This window comes from Calliphora vicina, chromosome 4, assembly GCF_958450345.1.
Source record: "Calliphora vicina chromosome 4, idCalVici1.1, whole genome shotgun sequence".
NCBI lineage: Eukaryota > Metazoa > Arthropoda > Insecta > Diptera > Calliphoridae > Calliphora > Calliphora vicina.
This window is the reverse complement of record NC_088783.1, coordinates 11,883,026-11,898,594: the sequence shown is the minus strand read 5'-3', so window position 1 is coordinate 11,898,594 and position 15,569 is coordinate 11,883,026. Positions and strand designations below refer to the sequence as shown.

Genomic DNA, 15,569 nt, shown 5'->3' with positions numbered 1-15,569 from the left:
GTCAATATAAATTTATTCAAAGTATTGGCCATTGTTTGCTATTAGCTTTTCACATCTTTCTCACAACATATGGATTCCAAGCCAAAAGAACTGCTCATCTTTTGAGGCTAAATATTTCTAAATACTTTTAAACAGGTATTGTGGCCGAGCGTAGTCATGATGGCATATTACGGTTTCATGTCTGGCCACATATTTGGGCGTTTTTCGGCCAATGCTCGCTTCAAACGAATCAGTTGCGTTTGGTACAGAATCCCTGTGATGGTCTGGTCCGATTTCAGCAGCTCATGGACCCACCAAATACAGAGCATTACCTTAGTGTCATGGAAATTTGGCTTTGGTGTCGATTCGGCTGGTTGGCCGGTCTTCACATATGATCTATTACACTTCCGGTTATCGTAATGGATGCATTTTTCATCGCAAGTAATGATTCTGTGCCAAAATAATTTAGTTTTATAGTGTTCATTTCAGACATGCAAAATCGTCTTTCAAGGTTTCTCGGCTTCAATTCGTATTTTACCCAATTTTTCTGCTTTTAAATGAGTAGCTCCCAATGATTTCGCAAGATCTTGTTGAGTTTTACAACAATCCTCATAGAGTAATGCCTCTAATGCTTGGTCTTCTAACTTTTTTGGCTGGCCTGGGCGATCTTTGTCTTCCGTGTCAAAAATACCACTTCTGAACCGCACAAACCATCTCTCGCATGTTGAAACTGATGGAAGACATTTACTATAAACTTAGGTGAGCAATCAGTGTGATTCAGCGGAACTTTTTTTCAAATTAAAGAAGTAAAGCAAAACTTTCCGCATATGACGCGAAGAAAAAACAATTTGTTGCTTGCACTATAATGTTCAATAACTAAGTGATAATAAAACAAAATCCGTGTACAAAAGATACTCCTACTCCTACTCATCTAATGTAAATCCCGCATTTTTAAGTCATACTCCCAATAATTTATAATTAAATTTTCAAAATCAAAATAAATTTTATTTCTTAAACATTTCATTACGAATTAATTAATTCATACCCAATAAGCACACATAATATTAAAATTCAAGTGGTTGAATTTTAACTGGAATTCAATTTGAATTTCAGTTCTATTTTCAAGTATTTTTCGAGTAAACAATGTTTGATAATGTTTGAAAATTTGTTTCAAACATTTTTTTATTGTCAATATAATAAAATTTAAATCCGAAAAAATAATAGTTGAATTTAATGCTTTTAGAAATTGCAGTAAATTATAACTAAAATGCAAGAATTCAATATAAATAATCAGTGTTTTATAAAAAAAGTTAAAGTAAGTTCATAGTAAAATGGTGAAAAAATCAAAATTAGACTAAAAAAAAAATTGTTTCATTGTTTACTAAACAGTCAATAGAGCAGTCAACAGTTCCATAAAATGTGAGAAGTATATCCACAGATCACAAATATAATCAAGACAACAATAATCCTGGAAACATCATTGACAATGCAAGTTTTGAAAGAAAAGAAGAACTGGAAAACTAATTAGCTAAATTATCCTGGTGCTCCAAATCTGTATTTATAATTGAATTGTAATATTTCAGTTTAATTTTACGTTAATTTATGTAAAAAAATGTAATATAAATAAAACCAATATTAATAAGAGCTTGAATATAATTATTTTGTTCGACTTGTATTGAACTATAATTCAAGGGTTGAATTAATCTATATTTCAAAGCTTAAATTCAAGTATTTTTTCGATTTGTATTTCACTGTAATTCAAGGCTGTAATTCAACTGTATTAACACTATAATGTTTGACTTGAATTCAAGTTTCCTTTTCACTGGAGAATGCTATTGAAATAAAGTGTAACCCAAGTGTATTTCAACTCTTGAAGTTTGAATGTATGACTGGAATTCAACTTGTTTTACACTTGAATTCCAGCAAAAATGCTTATTGGGTAGGCTTAAAACCTTAGTACTTCATACATATGGAATTCATTCCTTTAAGCAGTCATTCTTTATATAATTAATTTTTCATTACATCATACAAGCTTTCTTCCAAATTAGATTTGTTTAATTGATCAAATTAATTAATATGTATTGCAAATGAAGCATGAAATGTTTAATTTCATTTATCAAAAAAAATAGTTTCAATTATGTTAATCTTTTAAATCAAAACTCACCACTGTTACCATCAATAAATGTTAACATAATAAAACATCCATACACACATTCATACATACGTATATGGTCACCTTTAAAGCCCTAATCGACACTCAATACAATTTGTTTGTTTTAAAACGAATATAGAGTTTCAATTCAATTAAATAAATATGATTAGTATACTTTTAGGCCTTTAACTATTAAAAATAAACTTAATACACTTACAGAAACTACATTGTACTCATACTCTTTGGTTTTTTTTTTATTTTATGCTCTTTTTGCAGAAGAATGGATAACAAAACGAAAAACCGAATTAACAACAACACGTCAAATCGAAACTCATGTCAAACGTCAAGTGGTTTTCGAAGATGGCAAAGTAATCGAAGACAGTGGACCCATTGTATCAACAAATACCACAGAGGATACGGATAAACAAGAAACTGAAACAACAGAGGTATGTACAACTGCTAGATTGTGAGTGCATTAGAGTGTAGACAATTGAGCAACTTTAATACAATTTACGAACACAACACAAAACAACAACAAAAATATGAGATTTGCATAATCAATACACTTTTATGTGTTTTTTTCTGTTATTTCTGTTTTTCTATTTCTGGCAACTTGTGGCAGAAACGAGATTTAGGTTTACCAGTTGCCTTAAATCCCAACGATATTAAACACAAAGGTGCTTTGCAATATGGCAAAGATACGGGAGTTGCCGCAGCCGCTGGCGGAGAAGGAGGAGGTGGTGGCGCAGAATTGGCAGAATTGGAAAATGCTGGGGGCACATTAGTCAAGAGCATTGTGCCTAGACCGGCTGATGGTCTAGTGAGAGAGATCAATGAGAAACGGGTAGTGTCGCATGAAGAAACAAAAGATTATATTGAAACGGAAGATGTCAAACATATGGGCGATTTTTCCGATGAGGTAAGTTGTTGTTCTACCACTTCTCTACTCAATTAGGCAGCAGTTGCAAATGTTATAATATTACACATACATAGACGTTTCTGTGGCACTGCTGCACAGCTCAACGTTATAAAATAGAAATGTGGAAAAAAAACCGAAGAAAGAAAAAAACTCAAAAAACAAGTTAGTAAACAAATTATAATATTAAAATGAAAATCTTGTTGAAAAATGAAAAGAAAAGATAAAGAAGAAGAGAATGAACGCATTGCAAACATCTTCTTAAATCATCTTAATAATGGGCAAAGTCTCAGTACAGTGGGTTAGGTGGAAAGATTTTTTTTTAAATTAATTTTATTAATGGATTTAAAATATAAATTGCCTATGGTATAACAGGAATTTCCAATAATTTAATGATTAATACAATACATAGTGGAGCAGAATCAAAAAAAAAAATATCATACGAAACAAGTTTCAAACCAAAATATTTTACGAGTTTAAAAATAATTGAATTTGAGTATTGAATTTGAAAATTGAGAACATTTTTAATTTTCTTGTTTTTTGATTGAAAATTTGCTATTACTCTTTGCTTGCTAGAGAAAAAGTTTCTTAGGGAACTTATAACGATTTTATATTTTTTGAAAGGTGCTTCGCCAAGGATAAATTTAAAATAGAAAACGCATAAAATAGGCCCTACCGAATTTAACCTATTTTTTTATCTGAATTTTGAATTAAGGCTAAGCTGGGATTCAAAAATAGGCAACAGTTTTAGGTATGCATTCCAAATTATTTTACCAGCCTCGGACCAAATGTGGTTTTTATGGGCGAAATTTCTGTTTTTATGAGAATTTCTGGATTTGCTTTTCCTAAACTGAACTGATCATCTTTTGAGGCCAAGAACGAATCAAAAAAATATGGGATACTCTGTTTCAAAGTGAAGCGTATCCCAGACCCAAACAAATAGTAGTCGGACGGGACACGGTCTGGACTATAATGCGGGTGAGACTAAACTTCCCAACCACTTCATTCTAAATACTTTTCAACAGGTATTGCAACATGTGGCCCAGTGTTATCATGGTGTAATATTTTTCCTGTCTGGCCGAATATTCTGGCCGTTTTTCGTCCAATGCTCGCTTCAAAAGAATCAGTTGCGTTCAGTACAGGTTCCCTGTGATGGTCTGATCAGATTTCAGCAGCTCATAATAGATATTTTAGCTGCATAAATATTAGGCTTTCTTGTCGATTCGGCTAATTGGCTGGGCTGCACATACGATCTCTTACGTTTCGGGCTATTGTAATGGATCGTGTTTTCATTGCAAGTAATGATTAGGTGCTAAAATTATATTTTTTTTACAGCGCTCCAGGACATTCAAAATCGCCTTTCAATGTCTCTCGGCTTCAATTCGTAAGGTACCCAATATTCCTGTTTTTGGATGAATCATGTCGCTCGCAAACGTTTTGAAATTGCTGCTTGAGTAGCTCCTAGGGTATTCATTCGACTAATGATCGATCGATTACGATTCGAACAATTTAAAAATGACCATTTTCGAATAACGAATAATTCGAACAATTTTATGTAGAATAATCGAATAAAACGAATAAATGTTCATAAATATTTAAATTTATTAAATTTCTTAAAATTTTTCATAATTTCAAATTTAAATAAGTAATAATGACTCACAAAAATTGTATTGTTTCTGAAATTCGACAAATAACTTAAGACAAAGGGACTTTCGGTCACTGTAGTTGAGTGTTCCGATAGCTCCTTCTATAAATATATAAAAATTACTGCCAGAAGTTACAATTCTAAAAACAAATCTTTCAAAATGTTTATTAAAGCATAGCTCCAAAACGGAAACTAAAGAGTTAGCTAGTCAATTGTTTTTTAGATTGTTCGGGAGGGAATCTGATCAGAATATTTCTGATGCAAATTTAATGATGGACTTTGTTTTCGAATGTTTTTTTTTTAACATTAGCAATACATGAATTGTTAACTTTAACGTTATTTTTTGTTTTTCTTTAACAATAAAATATTAAAAAACCGACATCAAAACTTCAATCTTTACCTTTTTAAAAAAAAATTTAAATTATTCGAATAATTCGATTAATTTTAAACGTGTGATCGAATTATTCGAACAAGTTAAAATTCTTATTCGTTTTATTCGAACAAGAGAAAAATCGAATAATTCGAATACCCTAGTAGCTCCCAATGATTTTTCAAGCTCTTGTAGAGTTGACAATAATATTCATGGAGTAATGTATCCAATTATTTGTTTTACCAAAATTTTTTGTATCAAAATCACCATTTCTGAACCGAACAAACCATTTCTGGCGCATTGAAGCCGATGTAACACATTCACCATAAGCTTTGGTGAGCAATCGGGTGCTTTGGAGGCATTTTTTTCAAATTAAAGAAGTAAAGCAAAACTTCCAGCACATAACGTGCTGGCAAAGTTGTAGCCCTTGTCATAAAGAACAAAAATTGTGAACATATAAAATCAAAAAAACTTCATCTTCAAGATCAATATCGCAAAATACTTTAAAAAATTCGATTTTTTTACCTCGGTCATTTTTTTTTTGGTCGGTCATGCCCAACCATTTTTTTCTTTTAAAATTTATAAAACTAATTTTCGGAAGAGGGTCTTATTTGGGAGCTATGACTAATTATGGACCGATCGCCATCAAGTTTATTTGCGTTGAATTTTATGTGTATACCAACATTTTTAAGAGATTTATGCTCGTTAAAGTGCCTATATGGGAGCTCCTACATGTGAGCTATAACTAATTATAGACCGATCGGCATGAAATTAGGTGACAGATTTCCATAGAATAAAGTATTTCGGGAGGACATTTGTATGGGAGCTAGGGGAAATAATGGACCCATTTCAGCTAGTTTCAATAGGGTTCGTCCTTGGGCCTAAAAAAGTGTATATACCACATTTTATCGAAATGTCTTCAAAATTAATCGACTCATAAAGTGATTCTGAGTCTATGGGTATAATTTAAGGTGGGTGTTAGACTAATATTTTTGGGCGTTACAAACATCTACACAAACGTATTATAGCTAAGTATATTCGGCTGTGCCGAATCTTTTATACCCTTCATCAAATTGTACTTTAAAATTTAAAAAAAAAAATTTAAAAATAGTTTTTTAAAATTTTTAATAAAATTTTTTTACAAAACAAGTAGGAGAGCTATATTTGGCTTTGCCGAATCTTATATATCCTTCGTAGAAAAGTTTTTTCGAAATTTTTTTTTTAAATTATTAAAAATTTTTTTAAATTTTTAAAAATTAAAAAAGAAGAATTTACGGCAAAAAAAAAATGTATGAAAAAAAATTCGGGTTAAAATATATTTTTCCTGATTTTGACCCATTGTAGGTCCAACTTACTATAGCCTTATATAAATCGTTCCAATGGACTTTGAAATTTCTATTATTATATACCAATATTGTCTATATTAATGACTTAGTAATCCAGATATAAAAACTAGTAAATAAGAAATGAAAGACAAGTTCTAAGAAAAAGACATAAGTCCATAGAAAAAATACAAACTAAGCAATAGAAAAAGCTCTAAGTCCAAAAAACCTTTTACCTCGGCAAATACTTATGTTATCATTTTGCACATCGAAAACAAAGAAAAATACAAAAAAAATTGCGTTTACAGAATTCAAAAATATTTACGCAAAAAAAAGTTTGAATGTTTTTTGTCTCTCCTGTAAAATTTTAAAATATGGACTTAGAGCCTTTGCATATTAAGCCAGCGATATGGATATTTTTGTCGAATATTTGTATTTAGTTGGAATAAATTTATTCGATTAATTGACAATTATTAACCGAATAATTTTTTATACTAAATTGAAACAAAATTATTCATTCTAATAAAAAATATATTTTTTCCTCGATTATTCGAATACTTGTTTTAATTTTTTCCTCGATTATTCAAATTATTATTGTTTTAATTCGGAATTATATTAAGAACCCACTGGTTATATTAAATTTAAACTATGTGGTTTCTTGTTATACGCCTGCGCACATTGCTCCACTGTGCAATAGTATACTTTTAATAGAAACTCTTTAAAGTTTTTGTTATTTTGTTTTTTGTTTTTGTGAGTAGTAGTAGTAGTATATATACTCTAAACAAGAAATAACAGAAAAAGAAGAAAACAACAGAAACTTTAAACTAGCTACAGAATTATTAAGTGTTATTTGTGGACAGCAACATAACTTTGTTGGTTTTACGCTCAGTCTGTGATTGGAGTACAAACCGTAAAGACGTCAAGGTTTTGCTACGAAAGACGACGTTACGGGGAACGCGTTTTCAAAATTGTTTTCAAATAACAAACAACAAAAAGAAATAACAATAAATAGCAAAAAAATAAAAAATAAAGAAACAATTAGTGTTTGTTTTAATTATAACAATAATAAAATTATACAACAAAAATATAGAAGAAAAAAAATTTTAAACAAAATATTAAAAATCATAATAAAATTTATAACATAATTTCATGTTTTTCCTGTACAAAAGAAAAGTCAAGTCGTGCATTAAATAAATTAAGAAACAAAAAATATAATTTAAAGAAAAAAAATCATCGTTCAAAAAAAGAAAAAGGTTAATTCATGCGGTTTGTAAATTATTTCTTTTAGTGGTACAATAATTTTGACCTTTTGTGAAAGATTTTAAAGAGTATGTTGGTGTTGATAATGATGATGTTGATGTTAAAAGAAAACAACAAATTTTAAGAAAAATAAAAATAATGAAGTGAAGTGAAGTTTGTATTGTAGGTATGTATAGTATATAAAAGCAGGGAATGTTGTATAGAGTTGTAGAGTTTGTTTGTTGCTGTTTATATGTATATTGAGTGAGTGGTAACTGAAATAAAGTTCATTTAAACTTTTTTTAAAAAACAAAAGACTTAAGAAGCAAACTTGTCTAGAAATGCCAGAGAATTTGTTTGTTCGTGTGTGTGTGTGTGAATCTTAAAACAAAAGACTTTAAGCAACAAACCTTAAACCTAGACATGTAATCTTTGTGTTTAATAATGCTGCTGCTGCTGCTTTAACTGCTTGTTGTTGCTGTTTTTATTACTATTTTTACTCTATGTCGAAGGTACCACCTACTTGCCTTTGAAAAATAAAACATGGCTTTAAAGCCTGTTCAAATTAAAAATATAAAATATCTGATTATATTGGTTTAATCCCCATCGTACAACCAAATACCATGTTATGGTTTATTATGTGTTGCTCTGTGTGTGTTTTTTTTACTATTAATACAAATGTTAACACTTTTTAGACAGTTTTAATAATAAAAATCGATTTTAAAGGCCACTGGAATAAATGTTTTAACAACAATGCAAAAATATTATATGTATGAGTATAAAAAACAAAAACAATTCGAAATCAGTTTAAGCATTTTGAATGTTTTAATTGGTTAACATTGAGAGCATTGTTGCCAAATATTTTGTTGAAAAAAATTTACCCGCAAAAGAATATCCATAATATTAATAGAAGAAATCTGAAAAATTCTCATAGTAGTAATAAATATAATAGAATTTGCGTATTATATTTTATTGTTTTCGATCATAGTAGTTGTTTAGAAGATTTATTCAAAGACAAAATAACTACGTACGTGCTATAAATGGTACCGTTCCTGGTCATGCATGTCATAGCACCGGTGTCGTTTTTTATTTAAAAATGGTTTCTATATTTTTACGAGTAAATTTATTTAATAAAAATCAAAAGCTCGAATGAATTACTGCCTGACCCACGATGTCGAAAAAAAATTAGTCGAAAAACACTTAGTTTTTTTAAATTCTTTCGAATATAAATTCATTCAAGGTATTGGCCATTGTTAGCTATGATTTTTTACCATCTTTCTGGCAACATATGGATTCCCAGCCAAAAGAACTGCTAATCTTTTGAGGCCAAGAACTAATCCAGCCAATATCGGATAATCTATTCCAAAGTGAAGCATATCCCAGATGGAGCATTCTGCATCGATCGAAACAAATAGTACACAGAGAAAACAGTTTCGTAGTAGCAAACGAAGGTTGTAGCCAATCCTATGATTTTTTGGTTGTTGATAAAGATGAATTTCGGTTGAAGCAACCAAACTTTTGTTAACTCTTCTTAAATTTTGTAGCTGCAACTGTAAAATTCAGTTGCTAAGGTAGAATCATTCGATTGACAACAAATTTGGATGCTATCATGAATCTGTTTTCTCTGTGCAGTCAGGAGAGGGCACGGTCTGAACTATAAAGCGGGTGAGGTAAAACATCCCAACCACTTCATTCTAAATACTTTTTAACAGGTATGTGGCCGAGCGTTGTCATGAAATATTACGGTTTCATGTCTGGCCGGATATTCTGGGCGTTTTTCGGCCAATTCTCGCTTCAAAAGAATCAGTTGCAAAAGGTACAGATGCCCTCTGATAGTCTGGCCATATTTCAGCAGCTCATAATAGATGGGACCCTTTGCTCTCACCAAATAAAGAGAATTACCTTAGCGCCTTCAATATTTGGCTTTGGTGTCGATTCGGCTGGTTGGTCGGGCTTCACATACGATCCCTCACGTTTCGGGTTATTGTAATGGATCCAGTTTTCATCGCAAGTAATGATACGGGGAAAACATTCACCCGTATGTTTTCCCCGTATCCCCGATTAAAGAAACAGTTTGCATTTTATCTTTAATCTAGTACGAAACAGTCTCTTTCAAGGTCTCTCTTCAATTCTTGCTACGGCGTTGTCATGATGGAATATTAGGGTTTCAGTTGCGATCGGAGGTTCCCCGTTATGATCTGCTTAGATTTCAGCAGCTCATAGTATATAGGACGACTCTTTTGTTCCCACCAAATACAGAAAATTACCTTAGCGTCATGGATATTTGGCTTTGGTGTCGATTCGAAATATCTTCGGAATATCGTAAAGAATCCATTTTTCATCGCAAGTAAAGATTGGTTAAAAATAATGATTTTCTTTTATATCGTTCAAGCTTATTTTTGGACATGCAAAATCGTCTTTCGGCTTCCTTTCGTATGGTACCCAATTTCTCTGCTTTTCGACGAAACGTTTTGAAATTGCTGCTTGAGTAGCTTCCAATGATTCTGCAAGCTCTTGTTGAGTTTTACAACAATCTTCATGGAGTAATGCCTCCAATTCTTGGTCTTGAAACTTTTTTGGCTGACCTGGGCGATATTTGTCTTCTGTGCCAAAATCACCACTTCTGAACCGCACAAATCATCTCTTGCAAGTTGAAAACCATAAAACACATTCACCATAAGCTTCGGTGAGCTTTTTTATAGAAGTAAAGCAAAACTTACAGCATATGACGCTTTGTTGGCACAAAATTCGATATTACCGAAGAAAATTTTGAAACCCCCATTAGAGAAAATTTAATTAAAATAAAACAATTATTAAAGAAAGCTCGATTACACAGTCCAACATGAAAAAAACCATATACAAACACCAAAAAAAGATAAAAGACCCGTGTCTCCCAGTTTTGCCCAAAGTCATGCACTTTCTTTATGGGCCCCAAAAGATTTGGTGTGTCGGTGTAATTTTTGCAAAAAAGTGATAATTTTCTCAGGCTCATATCTTGCAAACAGTTCGGAATTTTGATTTACTCTCTGAAGCAAAGTTGTAGTATGGTTGAACACAATCATATTATGGTTGTGCTATTATTAAATTATGATTACTAAATAACAAATAATTATACAATAAAAAGGTGAAAAATTTAGTAGCGATGACAAAAATTCGGTTATTTAAATCGTAATTCTTCTGTGTCAACTGATTGATATTTCGATTGGCAACAAATCACAATAAAATTTTCCCGATTAGGAACCCTTCACTGTCAAAGTAACCCCAAACATAGACTAATTTACATATTGTTTTATATATCTATTTGCCATTGATTTTGGGGCTGGTCCCACTGTGTAGCTGCTGCGGGTTTTCGAAACATGATGTAATTATTCCAAAATTAATCCAACAGCACAAAAATTAAGTTGTTTATGTCATTCGGTAAGACTGTTGTGGCCAACAAAAAATCACTTAATTTTGTTTTTAAAATTATTCGCAAACCTTAATTATATTTAAGTTTTAGATTGCTAAATATGATTATAGCAAATTGAACGTCCTCATGTCAATGTTAATTTAACACCCATCCAAAAAATATGAAATTGGGCCATACGTGCCGTGAAATTTAAAACAATAATCAAGCGAAAAAACTCCCATGGCAGCAGTTGAAAATTCAATGCACTGCAATAGAAACATAAAAAAGATTACGCAGAACAGATATATTTATGGTGACAAAAGACTAGATTGTCAATGAAGTTTTAAGGAAAAGAATATTTCAGTTGTGTTTACAAAATCTTTATTAAGGCAATAGTAATTCAGTTGTTAGCGAATTTTAATTTATGCAGTTCTATTATTCGATTAATAATTATCGATTAATCTTGAAATTGAATTAAAATAGTTTTTATAAACAAAAACTTAGACAAAATGATCACAAACGAATCAATGTGTTACACTTTTTGTAATTTTTTGAGTCATGGAAATATAACCATATACGGTCACCAGTACGTGATAAAAACCCCCCAAAAAAAGTCCAATGTCTCTCAGTTTTGCCCAAAGTCATGCTCTTTTTTTATGGGCCCCCAAAGTTTTGGGACCTCGGTGACATTTTTGCGAAATAGTGATCATTTTCTCAGGCTCATATCTTGCAAACAGTTCGGAATTTTGATTTACACTCTGAGGCAAAAAAAACTTCTTCAAGATCAAAATTGCAAAAATCTTTAAAAAATTAGAAATAAATTAGAAATACTTTTTTTAAAGCTGCCTAAAAGTATGCTTTAGTTTATAATAATTTAATAGTTTTTGGCCCAAAACACTCTTAATTCCTTTAGTTTTTTCTTACTAACTTATATTGAATAAGATGTTCATATGTTCTAGAAAGTTGTTTATTGAGATTTAAGTACATTTTTGTAGTTTATTGTTTCCTTGAATTTTGAACGGTTTGCTACCTATGGACCTGAACAGGGAAAAAAAGGTAAACAAAACCGAATTTTTTAAAGGTTTTTGCGATTCTGATCATGAAGATGATGTTTTTTGATTTTATATTTTCACAATTTTTGTTCTTTATGACAAGAGCTACAACTTTGCCTCAAATAGTAAATCAAAATTCCGAACTGTTTGCAAGATATGAGCCTGAGAAAATGATTACTTTTTTGCAAAAATAACACCAAGGCCCCAAATCATTGGGGGCCCATAAAAAAAGAGCATGACTTTGGGCAAAACTGGGAGACACGGGTCTTTTTTTTGGTCTTATATGTCCGTATATGGTTATGTTTTTGGTGTTGCACTGTGTAATATAACGGCTACAAAATGATGTGTTCTGCAAATATAATTAGACCTAAGTATCCCAATTATTTTATATTTTCCATTAACCTGGCTACCCTATAAAACAGGGCAAAATACTTACCTACGTATTTATACAAATGTATTAATGTATATGTGTATGCCAATGTACTTCAAAGTTAAGACATAATTGATCGATTCAAATTCATAGCAAATCACTCTTAATAAAATTGTACTAAGAATTGCTGTAGTGTTAATAATAAAAGTGCGTTGTCGTAGTCATCGACATCGGCCGCAACAGTAACAATAACAACAACAACGTCGTCATCATCATCATGATCATTGTGTTCTACCTACCGGTCCTTAGTGATTGTGTTAAAGAAAAACCAACAAAAATTTCTTTATAGTTTATTCTATGGTACCAGTACCAGCAGCAGTATTTAATACTGCGAGTATACGGCATTTAAAGTTGGTGGCTCTGGCCTGTGTGGTGGCTTGTGAATGTCATTAAAAAATTCAATAAAAAATAAGTAAAATAAAAAATAACGAAACATACAGATACTAGTGTTATTGAGTAGATTTGAGTTCGGATTGGAGTAGAGTAGATTGGATTGGAGTGTACTTACTATTCGTATACGAAAGAAACCTGTTTAATGGGTTTGGATACAAAATACATAATAATATAATAAAAAATAAAATATTTTATATAAATTGAAGAAATTGAAAAAAGGCTAAGTTAACTGCATTTAGTTTTTGTTGTTACTGCTGCTCCAGCTAGAGCTATTGCTGGTTGTTGTTGTATTATTATTATTATTGTTAGTGGTATTCAAAAGCCTACTATTAACTAAAAATTGTAATTGAAAGAATGAATTCTTAATGAAATTAAAATAATTTAAATAAAGTGATTAAGCTGAAATCTTAATATGATTAGGCATAATCATAATATGGTTGTGCAACAATACCATATCAAATATCGTGTTTTTACATGGCCATATTATGGTTGAGATACAATCATAATATGGTTAGACATTATCAGATTATGGTGAAGCTACTATTATATTATGATCGTTGAATGATAATATGGTTACTAAGGTATTGAATTATGGTTAAGTTGTATCATATTATGACATTTTAGAATGCTACCATAATATAATTTGACAGCAACTATAAAATCTAAACATAATATGGCTGTTCGATTATGGTCACCACTAACATGTTTTTCTCTTTATTACTAATGTGTAGCATTAAACAAATTCTTAATATGATCCTACTTAACTATTTTTTAATCCCTTTTTGTTTGTTGGTAACCATAATATAATCATGTGTATTAATATCATGATCATATTATAATTGTAACATAGACACCTCAACCATAATATAGTTATATAAACACATGATAGCTGATATGATCTTATTGTGGTTGTAGCACAATCATATTATGGTTGATCCCATCACTATTGTAGTCACATGAACATATTATGGAGTATTTGTGATAATGTCATGATAAATAAGAGGATTCGAAGCCAAAAGAGCTGCTCATCTTTTGAGGCCAATAATCAAGCCAAGGCGGGTGAGGCAAAACTTCCAAACCACTTCTTTCTAAATAGTTTTTAACATGTCATGATGGAATATTACGGTTTTATGTCTGGCCGCATATTCTGGGTGTTTTTCGGTCAATGTTTGCTTCAAACGAATATGTTGCGTTCGGTACAGGTTCCCTGTTATGGTCTGGCCAGATTTCAACAGCTCATAATAGATAGAATCCTTTTGGTCCCACCAAATACAGAGAATTACCTTAGTGCCATTGATATTTGGCTTTGGTGACGATCCGGCTGGTTGGCCGGACTTCACAAACGATCTCATACACTTCTGGTTATCGTAATGGATCCATTTTTCATCGCAAGTAATGATTCGGTGCGAAAATGATTTTCTTTTATACCGTTCAAGCAGCATTTCAGACATGTAAAATCTTATTTCAAGGGCTCTCAGCCTTCCCTTCTTTTGGATGAATCCTGCTGCTTGCAAACGTTTTGAAGTTGCTGATTAGTAGCTCCCAAAAGCTTTTCAAGTTCTTGATGAGTTTAACAACAATATTCATTGAGTAATGCCTTCAACTTTTTTGACTGGCCTGGGCACCATCTCTCGCACGTTGAAACTGATGAAACACATTCACCATAAGCTTCGCTGAGCAATTGGTGCACTTTGTTGGCATAAAATTCGATTTGTTTTACCTTCAGGTTCATAGGTAGCAAACCGTTCAAAATTCAAGGAAACAATCAACTACAAAAATGTACCTAAGATCTTAATAAACAACTTTCTAGAACATATGAACTACCTAGGAATGATTCTTGACACCGTTTAGGTAGTCAAGAGAAAACTAAAAGAATTGTGTGTGGCCATAAACTATTAAATTATTATTAACTAAAGCATACTTTTAGGCAGCTTTAAAAAATGTATTTCTAAATTTATTTCGAATTTTTTAAAGTTTTTTGCGATTTTGATCTTGAAGATGAAGTTTTTTTGATTTTATATGTTCACAATTTATGTTCTTTATGACAAGGGATACAACTTTGCCTCAGATAGTAAAGTAAAAATTCCAAACTGTTTACAAGATATTAGCCTGAGAAAATGATCACTTTTTTGCAAAAATCTCTGGGGCCCCATAAAAAAAATGCATGACTTTGGGCAAAACTGTTAGACACGGATGTATTTTTTGTTGATCTTTCATCACGTAGTGGTGTCCGTATATGGCACACAATGTAATACTAATTTAATACATACATAATTTAAATAATTTTAAGAATTTTAAACTATGAAAGGATTTAACAGCTATAATTTATATGACATTCCTTAAAATCTCTGACGAATATTCGATATCTTAAACACACGCAAACCTTTTTACGAGTCCAACTTTGTGTAGTTTGTGTAATCAAACTAACAAAAAAAAATCAAACAGCTACAACAACAAAAAGAGTTCACTTTATTGTTTTTTCCAAAAGTCCGGCCAGGCGATTATCGAAACCAAAATATACTCGTTCGTTTATGGCCACAACAAACTAGAGAAACATTTGCTTGAATTCTTTCTTTAGTTTGGTAAAACTTAATAATGAGAATAAGAAGTAGAAAAATAAACGACTAAACAAACAAAAACATAAGGAAATCGAATTAAGTTGGGGAAAACATAAGGTGACACC

General features: G+C 31.3%; 1 protein-coding gene across 2 annotated transcripts in view; it reads left to right on the top strand.

The window, feature by feature from the left end:
- The window catches only part of chas (chascon), a 56,424-nt gene that overhangs the window by 30,065 nt on the left and 10,790 nt on the right, over positions 1-15,569 (top strand). For both annotated transcript variants that reach the window (XM_065506812.1, XM_065506811.1), the window contains exons 3-4: positions 2,408-2,577; positions 2,754-3,050. In XM_065506812.1, the coding sequence (XP_065362884.1) occupies positions 2,408-2,577; positions 2,754-3,050 (467 nt within the window). The remainder of the gene's footprint in view (positions 1-2,407; positions 2,578-2,753; positions 3,051-15,569) is intronic.